Source organism: Etheostoma spectabile, chromosome 22 (assembly GCF_008692095.1).
Source record: "Etheostoma spectabile isolate EspeVRDwgs_2016 chromosome 22, UIUC_Espe_1.0, whole genome shotgun sequence".
In the NCBI taxonomy this organism is placed as follows: Eukaryota; Metazoa; Chordata; class Actinopteri; order Perciformes; family Percidae; genus Etheostoma; species Etheostoma spectabile.
The window spans coordinates 9,470,155-9,488,289 of NC_045754.1; the positions used below are offsets into that span (position 1 = coordinate 9,470,155).

At 39.1% G+C, this 18,135-nt stretch overlaps 1 protein-coding gene across 1 annotated transcript in view; it reads right to left on the reverse strand.

Annotated features, from left to right (window-relative positions):
• The window catches only part of pou6f2 (POU class 6 homeobox 2), a 70,105-nt gene that overhangs the window by 48,273 nt on the left and 3,697 nt on the right, over positions 1-18,135 (reverse strand). The window contains exon 2 of the mRNA XM_032503876.1: positions 5,954-6,051. Coding sequence (XP_032359767.1) covers positions 5,954-6,051 — 98 coding nt within the window. The remainder of the gene's footprint in view (positions 1-5,953; positions 6,052-18,135) is intronic.

Consider the following 18,135-nt stretch of genomic DNA (forward strand, 5'->3'; position numbering starts at 1 on the left):
AGAAAAATTAGTAGCAAGGAGAGTGTAGGTGCAGAGGCGTTGTTTAGTTAAATATGCTGGTCTAGTCTGCCTGACTCTTGATCCTTTAACTGACTGAGCTTTGTGCAAGTTAGAACCTATGGCCATGACCATGACTCAAAAATATCAGTAGCCTAACTTCGCTGTGTATTGATAAATCCATGGCGCTGTCCGTGGTGCTAAAGAAGCAGACCCATTTGTAATAGCGACTTTTTCTCTGAGTCTCACCCTCTGTCAGTTTTGCTTGTTGCAAGAGAATGAAACAAAACAGTTCCTTCTCCCCTATTAAAAGTTATCAAATCACCTACTTAATAACAGCATATATCACAAAATGGCAAATATATGAAAATCACATAACATTATCAAAGTGTTCAACTGCTATATATTACATGATACCAAACTCTTTGGGTAAAATTATTACTGTAGTAGCTCATTATTGTTCAGAATCATATATATATATATATATACACTGTATATATACATATACATTCTGGGATGCTTAATTGAAGTGACAGTATCACTAATCAATGTGTTTTGATGAATGCAGTTGTTTTGTTGATGAATTCTTGCTTTGTTGTGTCACAGACTGATAGTAAAAACACACTGCCGTTGGTACTGATAGAGATCAAATTCAATCTTTGTAAAAGAGTTGAGAATTTTTCTTTCACAGAGATGCAGAGTGATTTATGTTTTATCCCAGTGAACAAATCCCTGGTACCACAGAAATGTGCCTGAAATACATAGTGCTTTTCCAACAAAAAATAAAAAAGTAGCAGTACTTTACTCTTTTGATGAGGGATATAACACATCACTCTCAGCTCTTCATGTTTCCATTCATTCACATTAGTTCAAGTGGATTTGGTGCAGTCATACCCATAGAGGAAAAGATATGTTATCAGAAGTATCGCTCTGAGATATTTTGCACAGTAGATCTCTTCAAATGTATTTTCCGAGGAAGTGGGTTTGGATAGACACCAACATATTTTTAATCGAGAGCTTTGAGCCCGAAGTGGGAATGTTTTTACCATGGCCTAAATCTCCATTAATACACAGGGAATGACATCTTACATTTTATTCATTCTGATAAAACCCTTTTCAAATTATGTCAGCGTTTGAGCATGTCAAACTGAATTTACACAGGAGGTATGAGACAGGAGGATGTTGCAAAATCCAACAAAATAAATGTTTAAACATTAAATTGAATTGTTTGTAATAAAATGACAAGAGTACACTGTCACCTTGTGTTGTGTCCACACTAAAGCAGCCTTTAGATGTTGCTAGGTAAGCCTGGCTGCACTGTGTTGACTCCTCCACTGTGACTTAAGTTCACAAGCCTTTAACTCCAATTGTCAGCTATCTGCCTCTGTTTTGCATGGTGTGTCTGCCACTTGCACAGAATGCAGAGCGGGCTGACTGGTGCGAAGACCCCACCGTACTCCCAAACCTGGTGCTCCTAGGTGACAGGCGTGTCACTGTGATAACCCTGCATGGAGCAGAACGCCTGCACCCACTGCGACATACATGCGATCACAGTTTAAGAGGTACGAGGTCACGTAGGTTTAAAGCCACAACGCACGGAGAAATCTCAGGGCAAAATATCTGCACTGAGAGACAAATGAATACAATGTATAAAACATACAATAATAAAAACTCATGGAGAGGTGATTGTTGCTGGCAGGAGTAATCACACACACTATATAGGATTTCTCTTTTCCAACATTTACTTTGATACACAACAGCAGCGCATAACAAATGACAATATTTGACGCTTCTGAGAGCATCGAAAATGACATTCGCCATTAACTTTAAAAAATGAATAAATAATTTGGGAGCTCAAAGAATCCTCAAAGGACAATAACAAAGGCAACCCGTTTGTTAGCGGCAAGTGACATATGTTTAATCTGGCGTTTTAAACTAAATTTAATCTTGAATCGGAGCAGCATATAATCAAAGACACTCTTTGAACATTTCATCTCTGAGTCAAACAAAATGAGACTGCCAGACTTGACAGCAAAGACAGCCTTACATAGAAGGGAATAACATATAAAAGACAATTCTGCAATTATCAGATGTAGCTCTGATTTATTTATCCTTACAGGCAGCTTTGGGAAAACAGGCAGCTGTTCGGCACACAGGCAGCTGCCAAAAGAAGGCGTTTTTTTAAAGCATGCATTGGTCTTTGGGCTGTTTGTTGTGCCAGTTTAAAACTGATTATGATCTTTATCTGAGGTGAGAACATTGTTTATGCACACATCAAAATCAGCAATAAGAACAAATTTAGCATGAATATAATTAGTTCAACTCTGCAGGCACACATCGCAATTTTACTACAAGAATCCCCAGCATCACTCATCTGGATTTAGAGGCAGTTCACCTTCTGGCTTTTCACATGATACTCTCACTCCTCCTCTCCATAGATAATGTTGGAAAGCTGTTGTACAGGGGTTGGCAGGCCTGACAGCTGAGTGTTGAGAAGTGGTCTCCTAGGGGCCACACGAACACACAGACTGGGTGTGTGTTGGGCTCTGGATGGGGACGTAGCCCCACTCAGGACTGGATCTGGTACCCAGCCTCTCTGCCCATCAGGGGAGAATAGGCCCTTCTATTTGCTTGGCAGCTCTGGCACTGAGAAATTGCCCATAATCACCCAGATAGCAGACTTTTGTCATCCTAACTGCGAGTGGGAAACAGAAAGAAGGTGGATTCATGTTGGGTAAACTACCATCGGATAATGGTTGTTCGAACAATATCCGGCTCTGGAGCCAGAATCTATCAAAACATATTGATCCTGGAACAAGAGAATTGGGTATGGCATGCGGAGCGCCTTTGTTTCTGAAAAGTGTTAGCTTCGCAGAGACTGTACTGACAGCATTAATATATTAGATGGTGACTGTTGAAAGCCGCCTGCTGAGGCTCAGACTGTAACTGCTGCCTGCTAGACATGCTTTCCTTTTGTGTGTATTTCTTATCTATTACAAAAACAGTGGCTATGACCAGCGACAGTGTCTCTAATCAGAAAAGTGCTTTTAATTAAGATCATTCTTCATCTCCACTTGCAGCAGATTGACTCTTTCACTGGGGAGTTCTCACCCTATAAACCTGCCCAACAAAACTGAACGACTCTTCTCCTCTCATGTTTCCTCTTTTGTTTATCCTGATGAGGATTGACTGTCATTGAGTAACACTGAGTGCAGGGAGAATGGCCTTATTAAAGAGGGTGGAGGAAACCTGACGCTCTCTCTGTGTGTGTGTGTGTGTGTGTGTGTGTGTGTGTGTGTGTGTGTGTGTGTGTGTGTGTGTGTGTGTGTGTGTTGAGCGGTGACATTGAGCAACACTAATGAGATAGATGTTCATTAAACATTGCAATGCCACCAGGCCAATAAATCCAATCAGATAGGACAATGCCTGATTGAGCTATTAACAGGGCTGCAGGCTCGGGCTCTTTGCTCCCCTGCTTGTTTTGACAAGGCCTGTATTGTCAACTCATTACTGCCACAATTCAATTATGTGTGACGTGTGATGACAAAATATTTTATAGTTTCACATTTTAGCTGAAAACGATTCACGGTGTAGCATTCAGCGAGGGTGATTTATGTTTTTTAACGGAGCCGAGTTAGTCGTCAATTTTTGGAGTTGCTCTTAGTAAACTGAACTTCGTTTGGCTCCTGAGTCATTCCACACACGGGAGGTAGAAAAGTAGACTGCGACGGAGCCCACACCAAACACAATGAGGTGACCGGGGACAACGTGGGACCGCTCATCAGAGCAGAGAAGGATGCTTAAGCCAACCGATCAGAGTGACTTCTCATGCACCAGGCTCCAGTTTGTAGATTTATTTCTCATCATTAATTACAGTATCAGACAAATAGTAACGGTAAGACACTGCTACAGTCAAATCAAACAGTGTATATTTGATTTCATCCATTTCACACTGTCACACTAACCAACATTACTTTTTTTGTTGATGAAAGGACATTTCAGAAGAGATAAGGAAAGGCATTGGAGGCATTAGGAATTCGCAGTCATATTTTGACCACTGGATTTAATGTTTGGTCAAAACTTTCACTGGACTTGATACTATTATGTCTGGTGTCACCTGGGTTCCCTTTCTACTTGACTCCTCTAGCTCTCTGCTTCAGCCAGTTATCTTATAATGAAATTTCTCCAGACCTCTGTGAGCTTGACGAGAAGGAGGCAAACTCAACTTTTATAGTTCATATGAATTGGAATAATTGTGGGAGCCTGCTTTGGCAAACTTTCTACAGTAATAGATAGATATATAGATAGATAGATAGATAGATAGATAGATAGATACTGTATTACTGTATTGTATAGGAAATTTTAGGCATCCAGTAGCAAGACAACCATAATCAGTGTTGGGCAAGTTACCTTAAAAAAGTAATTAGTTACAGTTATAAGTTACTTCTTCCAAAAAGTAACTAAATTAGATACTCAGTTCCAAATTATAAAAGTAACTAGTTACTTCAGAAAGTAACTAATGCATTACTTTCAAGTACATTTTTAAATGCTTAAATGTGACTCCACCTCCACCCCTCTTTCACAAAACATAAAATACAGGTGCATCTTCAATTATTCATGATACATCTGAATATTATAATGAAATGGACACTTAATACAATACATTATTAACAGAAATTGTACACAAATCTAAACTCTTTTAATGTTGCTGTGGGACAAAGTGAGCCTCCAATCAAATGCCATGTACGTAGATATTATGTCTAGTGGATCAATACAAATAAACACATAGATGTTTTGGAACATTTGATATTTATTTCCCCTCAACAGGTCACAACTGGGCAAAATTAAATAACGCTTGTGCACTATATCAAAAATAAATAACATATATACACTCTTTGTAATGGCCTGATGTCTATACTTTTGTGCTTGTGTGTGTGTGTGTGTGTGTGTGTCTGTGTGTGATAGAGCGAGGGAGAAGTGAGAAAGTGACAGCGATTAGCTTCGGAGCGAGTAGCCACTCTAGAGTCATTGTGCCTATGTTTTCTGACCATGCTGGGAAATCTTTAGCAGTAAAAGTTGTCTCGTGCACGGCCCACTAACCAAGGAAGAAAAAAAGTCTTTGCCTCTCGGCTTAGAGATGTAGTTGGTTGGATGAAAAAATCAGCTTCAATTATAGTAATGCGCGGCAGTAACGGTAACAGCGTTATTAAGATGGGAAGAGCAATCAATTAATTACTTGTTACTGAAAAAAGTAACGCCGTTAGTAACACCGTTATTTTATAACGCCATTATTCCCATCACTGACCATAAAACAACAAACACATATACACACATATATCACACAAACACAAGAATAAAAATAAAAATAAAAATCACTCACAGAAATGCAATGACCATGATAAGGGAAGGTACTATGATAGACGGTGTGTAATGATGATAGTGCAAAAGTGAACAGTGCAGTAAATCATAATTAAATATTAACTAGGACTATTAAATATTAACATAATAACCTATAAACTGACTGATTGAATAAGAATAAGAACAATATGTAACTGGGAAAAAGTTATAAAATGCGAGATGTAGATGCTATGACCACTGTCCAAATTGTGTAGGAGGAATGATATAGCCTATGAGACAGTTGTACAGCAGACGTGATACAAAATGCTTCAATCATAATAATAAACTCAAAGCGTTCACATTATCATTAATTAAAAAAAGTTTGTAAAATTACGGTTTGTTGGATAAGTTAAGGTTTGTTGCAGAACCCCTAGTCTAACTTTGCCAGGCCCGTCCTCCACAGCGCAGCCAAGGAGGGTCCGGCTAATCCACACAGCATTCCGGGATGGTAGAAAAACATGCTTTGGTTTACTGGCATTTCTTTAAATCAATCACAATCGCCTTGGACGGCGCTAAGCACTATTGACTACAGATATAGACTACAGATCCCCTAACGTACCTGTGGTCCCATTGGGAATCCTGGGTGTGACTGGCCCAGGTGACTCTGCTCAGAAGGACTGCTGCTGGTGTCAGACTGGACCGAACCGTCACGAGCTCCTGGGAGAGCAACAGGCAGAGATTCATGTAGAAAGAAAAAGAGACAACAAAGAATCCACCTTAGATCAAGATCAACACAGACAATATAAGTAGATAAACACACAACATAGACCACGTTGGGATTATCACAACACAGAGTGTTGTATGGCGCAGAGGAGGGCAGTTGGGAAAGAAGGGGAATTTGTATTTAATGGTTTTATCAATAACCGCTGTTACGCTGAATAAATTACCAACCAGCGGAGAGGCTCATTGATGGTGGATGATGCATACTGGCGGGTCCCTGATGGCCTAGATTACCGCTGAGAGATAGAGCTCCACCACAAACGCTGGGCCATATTATTCAGCCATTTACATCACTGAGTATCACTCATCTAAACCCACTCCCCCGCCCGCCGCTCTGAGCCTGCAGCTACGAGACACAATTAGACCTGTTTGCTATGAGGGCAGAGTGGAGTGGAGCAGACAGGGACATGATAATAAGCTTGCTGATGGCTGCAGGGAAAACAAAGAACACCGCCGATTGGATATCATGGCAATCCCCATCTAACAGAAACTCTCAGCAGTGTAGATTGCTCTGGAAGGTCAGAAAGGCTGCTTTGACCCTCACCCTTTGACCTCGATGAGGCCTCACTGTTGACACAGAGACTTGATGAGTGCAAAGACAAGTAAATCTTGAAGAAAAAACTGTCAGAAACATTTCAGTCTCTTAGATGTCTTTCAACAAACGGACTGTCCAGAAGAAAAATACCCACTGACTAAAAATGACTTATTTAATTTTCACAGAGTATTCATGTATTCATGAGATTATTCATGTAAAAGAACAAAAAAAAACATTCTGGAAGACTTTGTGTGTGAAGGGCAGATCTTACAACAGCAAGAATGTGCAAAACACTTGAACCAAACCAACAGCCTTGTGAACATGGACAAATATCTAATAGTGGTAAAAAAATAACTTACTACAGTAACATTCAGGATGATTTTCTGACAATAAAAGAGATTTTTCTAATTTCAGAACGGTTCTGGGGATAAATGTCTTTTGTAATAAGTTTGTGAAGGTGAAACTACTGTATGCGCTATTATGAATGAATGAATGAAAGGACTGGCAGGCTGTCAATACAGTGGATAACATATTCTCACTGATTCATCTCACTCAGGTGTCAGGTGTGTCAATAACAACTTCAGGCCTTTTATTGATGCCAACTGCCATGTTTTACAACACTTGCCTTAAGCTGAGTGAACAAAGCTGTCCCTGATCAAAGTTGTTAAGCTTTTTCTTTGGGTCATGTTTATTACGTTGTCTCAATCTGTGTATGTTTTACTTATTTTGGGGTCAAAGTGCCACCAGTATTCAATATCTTCTTCCTTATATGTTTTGCTCTGATTGAGTTTTGAGTGTGAGTTAAGGCGCAAAATTTCTTTGCACGATAAGAACATTGATTTGTTTTCTGAAATGCTTCACAAATTAGTTTTTAAGGCCTCGAAAACTTGTTTTCTGAATCAACCTCTTACTACGTGTCACTGGGTCGTACATGAACACATAATTTTATTTCACTAGAGAGATTTTTGTAATTATTTGTGTTTAAACCGCAAAGCGGTAGAACCGTGAGCTGGAATGAGCTAGAAACATGAAACTTGGGGGAATAACTGGAAATGGTGTGCATGTGTTTCTATAGAAATATGAACCCGATTGGCCACATGGTGGCGCTGTAATTAAGGCTTCAAATGCAAAGTTTGAAAGGCAAAACAAACTTTAGGTGATAGAGCGCAAATCAGGCTATAAATGACTAAATGTTTGTCCAATCAACACAAAACTTCCAGGAAATGTCTACATAATGACCTCATACATACACCGCATGTCTCATTCAAATTGACCACTAGGGGGGCGCTTTAAATGCGCAATAACTGGATGTGGAAATCAAGGTTTGAGCTTGAAATCGCAGGTTGCGGCTTCATTAGCAATTGTTTTTGTGTTGGTCAACTGCTTTTCTCAAATTGCCGTGAGCTGGACTGAGCTACATATCACACTGAATTGAAAATAAATGCTTTTTGACAAATCAGTTGTAGCCATTTTAAACAAAGTGGAATCGTTACAAAGCTTGCAGGATATGTTTTATACCGACGTTGGACCACGTGTGAAATTACTTTGAAGTTGCTATTGAGAAAAAAGGCTTGAACTTGCAAATTGCCGCTTGCGGCTTTATTATTATTTTTGTCTTTGTTCATCTCACTGGTTTGTATTGGGCGGGGCTCAATTGGAAAAACGGGATGTTGTTTACTTTCATGCACCGATCAGGAATAAGCAACGTTTGATTCAAAATCTGGTAATAGCAGGTGGGTGGTTTGATTGTGTTGCAAGGTACATTTTTGAGTGGGATTCTCCTAACAAATACTTTGCAAAAATATTTTTTTTAAATAAAAATTAAACTGAATGACGCATATTTATGTAGAGTTATTAAACTGAACATGAGGTGAATAAATCTATTTTATTCAATTATCAAAAAACAAACAATAAAACATTAGTACACTTCCCCTTTTTGATTAAAATTTGAAATTTAAAGGCTTTATTAAGTACACATAAGTGCCCGGAACTACTACTATATTTATTGTTTGTTGCTTGCTTTGCCTTCACGTAAAGTGTCCTTGGGTACATTGTAAGGCGCTATAAAAGTCCAAGCAATTTTTATTATTATTGTCATAATGTAATTTACAAGCCCAATAAAATTGGCAAATTTGTTTTAAAAACACCAATGTGATAATGTTACAAAAAAGGTTTTGAATGTATGATACACAAACACAAGAAGATCTTTTTACATGGACTATCTCCTTCAAACATCAGCTCTTCTCTGCAATAAAATGGATTTTGTGAATGATGAAGTCTAGCCAACATGGAAGTGGGTTGAAGGCCACACAACCTCATTAAACCGCAGAATTTTGGCACTGAATACAACAAATGTAATCACATTTCCACTGTAAGATCGATTTATTAAATGCAATATTGTGGCTTTTCAATAAAGAATAAAGCACTGATATATTTTTATTCATGAAAAGAGTGAATAGGCTTGTTCCACATACAGAGCATGCACTGGTTTCTAGTCCTTTTCTAAACGCTTCATAAAAAGCGGACGATTGAATAGCCTTGCCAGAAAGATCTCATTGCTTGTCAAGTATATTTACGCATTAGAGTTTAAACTCCCCTCCGCCAACTAAAATCATTTCATCTTTACATAAAATCCAAATAATTGGTGAATGGTATGACCTAACAAACCTCAAGCATTTGATGTCTGATGTGAAAGCCCAAGGGGGGCCTGCTTTTCTAGCTGGTTTCTACCTCTGGCTGGCTGGCCGGCCATGCTTCTCGATGAAGGGCCACGTCCTCTCGCTTATCAACCTCGCAACACAGGGGATATTTTGACAAGCCAGTCTCTTTTCACCAATTATTTCACCCATTATGGATCATGTTGTGTGCAACCCCACCCTGCACACTCAGTATGTGGAATTAAGATCAATCTGGACTTACAGGAAATACTCTGTGGCTGTATTAGAGCCAACATAAAGCGACAGATAAAGTACAATATCATCATAATTTGCTGTACAATTTTACATGCATTTTTGAAGGGGGGAATATTATGAAGCCATCATTTTTATAGTGGATTTCATTATCGGTCTAAGCAGTTAAGTCTCACTTTGGATGAAATTTGGATCAAATTAAAGTAATGTCTTTCAGTCTGATTTTCATTAACAGCAACTTTTCATCTCAAAGGCAATTTTCTAAATGCTGCTGCTGCACTGTGATAACATTAAATAAACAAGCAGTGATACTGAACAACTTTTGCACCAGTGAAGTATCTGTTTATCATAATAACAAAGCCTATTGGCGAAATGAACATATTCAGCTGTAATGAAAGAATAAGACTCATACCATCATCAATAGGCTCCAAACAGTATGACTCATGACTGTAGTTAAGATATTAATTGTGAATAATGTATTCTATCTGATAAACCGTGTGGGAGACTTACTGAATAACGATACCTTGATGCCTTCATTTCACAATAACTTAGAAAGCTTCATCCCCTTGCAAATATCAGTAACGTTAACACGTTTAGCGCAGGGGGAAAAAAATCGATAATAAATAAATACACATGCACATCTTCCCCCAAAGGATTTGTGTAATTTCTTTAACTAAATTAAATAGCTGACAGAAGAAATGCCCAGGGAGTCAGTCTTCAATTCTTTTTTATTACTAGAATCTTTGTACATGTTTTGCTTTTCTTTTCTTTACAAAAAATCTTCTTATCCAATGTGAATGACTCTTAAATAGATTTCCAGATGGAGATTAATACAATATACATGGGAAAAAGAAAAAATATCTCGATCAAACCTTTACTAAAAAGAAAGTCCTTTGATGCCGTGATTACACGCAGGTTACACAATGGGTAAAATGGAATGAATGGATGTATTGATGTGAAGAGAGATGAAAGTAGAGGCCAAATGGATAAAAGAACAGGCGATGCACATTCAACATAGCTTTACATTTATCTGGGACATTCAGGCTTGATCTTCCTGAGCAGTTTAACTGTCATTCTAACAGTACAAGTGGCCTTAAATGTACACATATTCAAGTTTTTCCACAGTCTTAACCTAAAGAGGATGAATTAATTTAATTTCATGAATTAAGTCTTATAAATTCCAAACTCGTACTGAGATGATATTTAGTGAAAATGCTTTTTTATGTAAGTGAAATAATGAAATGTATTACAGGGAACAGACTGCCATTTTGATGTGACTTGTGTCATGGAAATATTGCCAATATCCACCACTATATAAATTCTCTTTCATTGATCACCAAAGTGGCCACTGGAGAGCGACTTTCAATGCCACACAAGGCAGAAGGTCTCTCTGTGCTGTTTGTGTGTTGGGTGGTTGGAGGCAAAGAGCCATATTTATTTGACTTTGTTCAGCCTGTCTTAATGCAGGGTGCCCCAAGGACTACACCACAAAACAATTAGTCTGGATTCATAAAGCAATCAGCATGCCACCTTGTCTAATGCAACCGCTTCATACATTGACAGTCTGAATAAAATGGGTGTTATTGAAAGCTTTGTGTTCATGTTAGCTTTCGCCTCAAAGCATTCATGAATCAATTTTGCCCATAAAAGAAGCTTTAACACTTAAGCTATTTTAGTGGAAATGCATTATGTAAGTTGTCAAATGTACGAGAGAGGCCTCGTAACGATTCAGGCTATTGAGAATGAACAGCCAACCCCCATTTTTATAACGGTCCTTTTGAAAATATCTGGCTGAGTGCATGTGTTTGCTATTAAGATGGTGTCAATCATTTTGCCACTGAAATCTAATCCATGGATAATAATTTCACATGTGCAAACACATTTAAAAAGACTTAAGATTATAAGATGATTACATTTTTAATTGTTATAATAAATTGAATTATTGAAGCAGAGATAATTATAGCACAAAAACATGCAAAACAGCAATATGATTTTCTTTATTAAATGTGTGTTGCGCTGCTGATTCAGAGCCTTTGTTGGACGGCGATCCGTGAGCTGTTGAAGCGTAAAGGATAGGCCCAGATGAACAAGCCACATCATACACAGGCTTTAATTACGTCAATACACGACCAATTGTCCCAGATTGTTTGACCATTGATTTTGTTAATACCGCTTGAAAAGTTGATGTTGCATTGCGGAGAGAGAAAGAAATGTAGAGCAACAGCTCATTTCACTTTAATTTTTCTGTCTAAAGCAGCCTGGAGTAAAGTCCATAAAAGTATTGCTACATATAAGGCATTGCGCTATATGGAAGAGAACAGCCTGTATGCAGTCTCGGCTTTATAGAGATTTACTTAACTCCTTGTAGAATGCAAGAGGGCCAAAATCACCAGTGATTTAGCTCAGTGTTTCATTATTCCCACCAAAGCCCTTAACAATAACACAGGGCATAATCTGCTGCCAATAACTCCAGGTGCTCTTAGTCAGATGGCTCCCTCTGGACGAGCAGGGAAGTAATACTCTGTTTAGAGGCTGGGGTGGAGAAGCTGCTAAGGATAGGTCAATAGTGTTTCTGGGGATGGAAAATCACCAGAGACAGACTTTTGACTTGCTGCATGAAACACTATTAGCTAAATTATGGCTACTGCTGCTGCTAGAAGAGCTGTCATTTACTTAATTAAGAGCCCAGCAAAGGGCAAGAGGATGAAGAGGCCACAACACTCTCTCTGGGCCTTTAACATTAAATTCCTCATCGTGCAAGGGTGGAGACCTTACAGGGTGAGAAAAAAAATCTATCTCATTCATTATTCTGGCACAAAGTGGAATTATGGAGTTAAGGAATTACATAGGAGGTGGTGCCGTGGAGTGTGCCGAACAGAAAGGATTTTACACCTCAGCAGTTCTGTGACTACTTCTGAGGTGATTGTTAAGCCACAATCAACGGAGGGAAGACTCGACGACAGACGAAGTAGCACAGGCCCAGAGAAAATGGATGCAAAGTGTGTAATAGATGTCTCCACTGACTGGAGGTTTTAAATGTAAACAGAAAATAGTACACTTGAGGTTGTAGGAGTAAGGCCCCAGTTTCTGATGAATGGATGGAGAATCTGCATGCGAACGATGCTTAAAGCAATAAGGACCCGGTGCTCCAACACTTATGCTCTCACTCGTGAACTCAGGTCTCCACCAAAAGGCTCTTTGACATGAGAGTGCTCTGCTTCAGCTCTTACCTGTCTCTCTATGCTGGAGTGGAGATGGAAGCAGCACAAGCACAAGAGGGACCAGAGGGAGGTAAATTGGTGAGAAAAGGGAATGCCCATTTCAAAGGTCAAGAAGGAAAGATGGTGTGATGAAGAGTGGAGGATGGAGAAGGGGAAGGGGAGGGGAGGGGAGAAGAGGGCTTTTGTGTTGTATCTTCACGGGGACTTGGGACACTTTGCACATGAGCACATCTGTTATAGAGCGTCCTCCTCATTCCCAAAGCAATGTCAACCTGATTAGCTCAGGGTTGAAAGAGGCAAATAACAATCTAAATTATTCTTCATCCTTTTATAGCCATCAGTGAAGGCGAGAGACTGAGATGAAGACTAGCTTTAGAGAGCTGTAAGCCTTTTAGGAGATGCCTGCTTCACTATTGCTCCTCCTCCTAAATTACTTAAATGATATTTGCTGTAAATAGGATTCAGCTGCCGGCAGCCTGCAACCCTGTGCTGAATAAAGGCTATCCTCTCACTCTGTGTCATATATCTTTGTTCATACTGTGTCTGTTTAGAAACCCAAGGCTCTTATGACTAGAGTTGAAATGATTATCATTTTGATCTATAGAAAATCCATCTGATTTGATAATCAATTTAGTTCATTTTCAAAAATCAAAAATTCAGTTCAAAAATCTTTGGTGCCACCTTCTCTACAATCTGTTTTATATCATGTACAATTAAATATTTTGGGTTTTGGACTGATCAGACATACCATCACCTTGGTTTTTTTGGGGAAATTTTCAGTATTTTATATTTAGGTTTTATGGACCAAACTTTTAATTGATTATTCAAGATAAATAATCAGCAGATTCATCATTAATGGAAATAATCTATAGTTGCCCCTATTCAATAAAAGAAAGAAGAACAAAATCTAACTGCACAAAGCTTCATAGTGACAAACTCTAAATGAAACGCTTGGTCAATTAGTCCATTCGTTGATCGGCAGAAGGTTAATCAAGACATTTTTCCAATCAGAAAATGATTTAAGTTATTTATTAAGCCAAAATGTACTGGTTACAGCTTAAATATGAGGACATGTAGGTTTTTTTCAGTTTTACATCATTGCAAATAAAAAATATTTTTGTTTTGTAAAAATATCAACTTGGGCTAACATTTACTAGAATTACTGTTTAATGAAAAATATAATTAACCGATAATATTGTTAATAAAAAAATAATTAGTTGCAGTTGACCTTCAAACTTGCATCTTCAAACTGAAATCACTTTAATAAACAGCCTCTTTTTGAAATTGTGTCCATTCTGCATTGCATCTGGTCAGATGCAGGACATTAAGAAGTAGCCAGTGGGGTGTGAGGGCAGTCCAGGGCGGAGCGTGTGTGTGTGTGTCTGTGTATGTGCGTGAGGCGCCAGACACCCACATGTCATGCCTGACACATCAGCCTGCTCCCCCCAGGCTATCGGGCACTAATGCTGCCTATGTCCCACTTTCTCCCCTTGCCCCTCCTCACCCGTTCCTTCTGTCATAGAGGTATTATAACAATGGATCACACCAGCACTGCAACACACAATCACTATAGCATAACACCAGGTGCTACAAACTGCACAAGACTATATCTTACCTCCAGTGGTCCTCAGCTAAACAGAGTTTATCTAGAAATAAGTTTATCTAAGTCTTGTATTAGTTGTTACTTTATTCCCCTGTTGCCGTGATATCTACAGAGCTGAGTGGGTAAAGGTGGAAACAAGCACATAATTATGTAGCTAAAAGAACTAACCCAACCCATCACATCCCACCCCTTCCAGTGCATTATTCTGGTGGAGCAGACAACTAGTGGGAGGAGGGACATCTGGAAATAGTATTGCTTTGAAGCCCATAACTCTATTCTGGAGAAAAGAATCATCACAGTGTTATTCCACATCCTCAGATATAAAGGGAAAAAAACATAATAACTTCTCGATAGCCTGGATCTCCACTGCCCTATACTAGCTCTCCCCCCCTCCGCCCGCCCACAACCCTGCCTCATCCACCATACACCCACTACTCCTGCCTCAATCTTTGGTTTCAAAGGAAGCGAATCAGCCAGAAGGACAGAAGGTTATGCATTAGTACTGGTCATTGCTCAAAGAGTGAGCGTTATAAATAATAAAGGCTTGTGAAGGACACAAGGGCTGTGGGATGCATTTTTGGTTCACGCCACACAAGTCAAAGACAAGATTGTAATTTCTATTCCGAAAATGTGACCCTTGCAGCTTCAATTACATCTCAACAACACCAACCGTGTCCGTACCAGGAGATGTGATGCCTCTTTGTTAGCTCTACATGAAAGGCTTATTGATATTGGTTATGGAGCACATGCTACACAACATAGGTTTTGCTGAAAATGATTTTCCAACTTAAAGACAGTGTATAACTAAAATAAATGCATATTGAAATTCAATTTATTTTCCCCACAGCTATCCACGTACAGAACTTGTAATGTGCTTTTGTTTGTTTTGTTTTGTTTGTTTCTAGTCAAGGCAACAATAATCTTCTTGACTTTAAATATACAAACAGCAGGGAAAATTATATTGTCAGTTATTTTGAAGTTCTTTGTTTCGCTCAAAGTCATTTCTGCATAACCAAGCATCCGTGAAGCCTGATGACCTTTACTGCTGTTTGCATCAGGAACAAGAAGTCTGCCTTGTGCTCATCCTCCCTGTCCTCCATGCCGTGCAGTGATTGTGTTGGTGTAGCCATGGGCGTTGCGGGCACATTAGCAAATGTATTACACCTGCTTTATAGGCATGCATTAAGCTTGTTTTCAAGTTTGCGCGGAGAGCTGAAATCCCCATAATGAGATCCACCTCCTCGGGAGAGACTTGTTCTCCCTCGATCTCCTTTATCTACTCTTATTTACTCAGTGTGGCCCATTCAGCACTGGGTTTGCGCCACTTTATTACTTAACCTCACCACACAACATTACGAAGCTCTTTGCATCAGTAAGCAGCCTATCCCACCATGCATCTTGCACACTAAGCTGATTACACAAAAATAATAAGAACCTGTGCCTCCAGCAGTCTATGTGTGCGTGTCTCTTTGTGTGTATATGTGTGTATGAATTTGTAAAGGCAAAAGAGAATTTTGCACGAAAGACAGTAGTTTTATCCCATAGCTACATTACATAATAATACTAGGAAGTATGCACTAAGTATGTTAATATACAAAATGAACGTATTTCATTGTTTTGAAATAAGAATACATTAAGCAAAATGGTAAGAAATCAAATCAAGTCAATCAAAGTCAAATTGTGATTTTTAAAGGCTACTGCAAATGTAAGTTGAAACTTACAAAAAATAGAAAATTGTCCAAAGATTTAATATTTTTCTTAAATGTTTTCAAGCTATGCTTGAAGCTGTCTCACCACTGTCCATTAGTTTTTTATTTTATCCAGCTATGAGCAGCTCCTTTCTTATGCGTAATGTATAATAATGGTCAAAATATGTGATGCTTGATTTCCCCTGTATGGTTTGGCTTGACTCAACTCAACTCACTTGTGGTACCAGGTGGTTTTCTCTAATTCCACTGCTGATGGTACCCCCTCAGTCTAGGCCAGATTCTCATCTGATCGCCTTAGCGACAGCACGTAAAACTGTGTGACATCATCCTTAACGCAACACTCACTGGATCCTTTGGGAACAGAAGAATGTCTGCACTTTGTCAATTGTACTGCGGAGTGTCGGGCATAGTTTTGCAGGCTAGCGGATAAAATGATTGTGGTCGGTATTGATGGTTGCTTGGCTATCCAAAGATGGTTAACAAAACCTTTGCTTTGTAAAATTGTTGGAAGCTACATTTCAGGAAAAACACTGCACCTTTTGTAATGATGCAACTCTAAGTACTTTCCAAAATAAAGTCCTGTGTGGCTGACTAGTCCATGAATAGTAGATGAAATTAATTTTTGATTGCAAGTCAAGCCTAATAAACCTGGAAATACACAAGGCCAGGATTAACATTACAGCAGATGTGGCATTCGGTGTGGAATTTTTGTTCTGAATGACCTCCAATACCAGGAATCAATGAAATACTCTTTTGGGGAGGGGGATCTCTAGGTGACCTTTGTGAAAATGTTCCACCATTTTGGCAGAATCCAAATAAGTGCAGACCATTTCATGTGGACAGTAAGTGTATGAAATGAGTGCTCCTGTCATTCCAGCCTGGCTCCCTTTGACAGCATGATGATAGAAGCGTCACATCCTTGGGAGAGTAAATGCAAACTGACAAGAGATGAGCCTTTGGTTGCTGAATATAATACGGAATTGTGCTCTGAGTGTCTTATTATCTTGTCTGTTGATGTCTGAAAGGGGGAGATTTGCTTGAGAAGAGAAGACAGAAACTGTACGCATCCAACACCATTCCATCCTTAGAAAAAAAATTGCTTGCCCTACTAACCACAGCTTTCCCACCTAATGTCCACTTCTACTTGGAATAAATACAAGGCGGCAAGATGTTTGTGGTGCCTCGTAGCCCCTGTTAGCTGAAGTGGAAGACTATTTGCACAGGCAAGCTTTTAGGAGGAGCACGACCCTTTCACCACTGCAGTAAGCATGTGGTGGGTGTGGAAGGTGGACAATTTACTGTAGACAAACATGACCGCTGCTGTCATTGTCTCCAACTTGTTCCCCTTCTCACACTAGCACAAAATCTTATACATAGCATTAGGGGACTAAAACTGAAGTCATACATCAACTCTGCAGGGAAGGAAAGTTGTGGTTTATCCTCTAGATAAAAAAACACATAAACTATATGGCACATGTAACCGCAGCACAAAGTAAATATGCATCAGTATCAGCATTAAATTATGATTCAAGTCTACTCAATAAGAGTATAATAATGTGTCTGGTGTAATCTTTCTGGGAATATTTAACTAATTAGCCATAGGTGGTCCTAAGCAGAAAACTTACAGGCTATCCTTTCAACTTTGTCAATCATACACTGTGTATACAAGTGTGTGTGTAATAAAAGAAAACTACTCTGAAACTAAGTGAACACGTGTTTAGTTCTTACTGCATTTAGGATAATTTGTGTTCTGTCTTTACCATAGACATAATAATACTTGAATTGTGGAGGAGCAAATTCAGTCTTAAAGGAACCCTGCCACACATATTTTGTTACTTTGTGGTAATGTCTGAAGTTCTACCGTGGACTCTGTAACATTTTTTGTGGAACAAATACCTTGGTTATCTGGTTTCAAGCTATTCCAGCGTGGTACACAAAGCCTGCAAGAAGACTCGGCCCGATTTATGCCAGTTCTAATTCATATTCAACGAGCTAAGCGGCTTGACTTTGATTGGGAAACAGCTAGCCAATGAGAGCCTGGCTA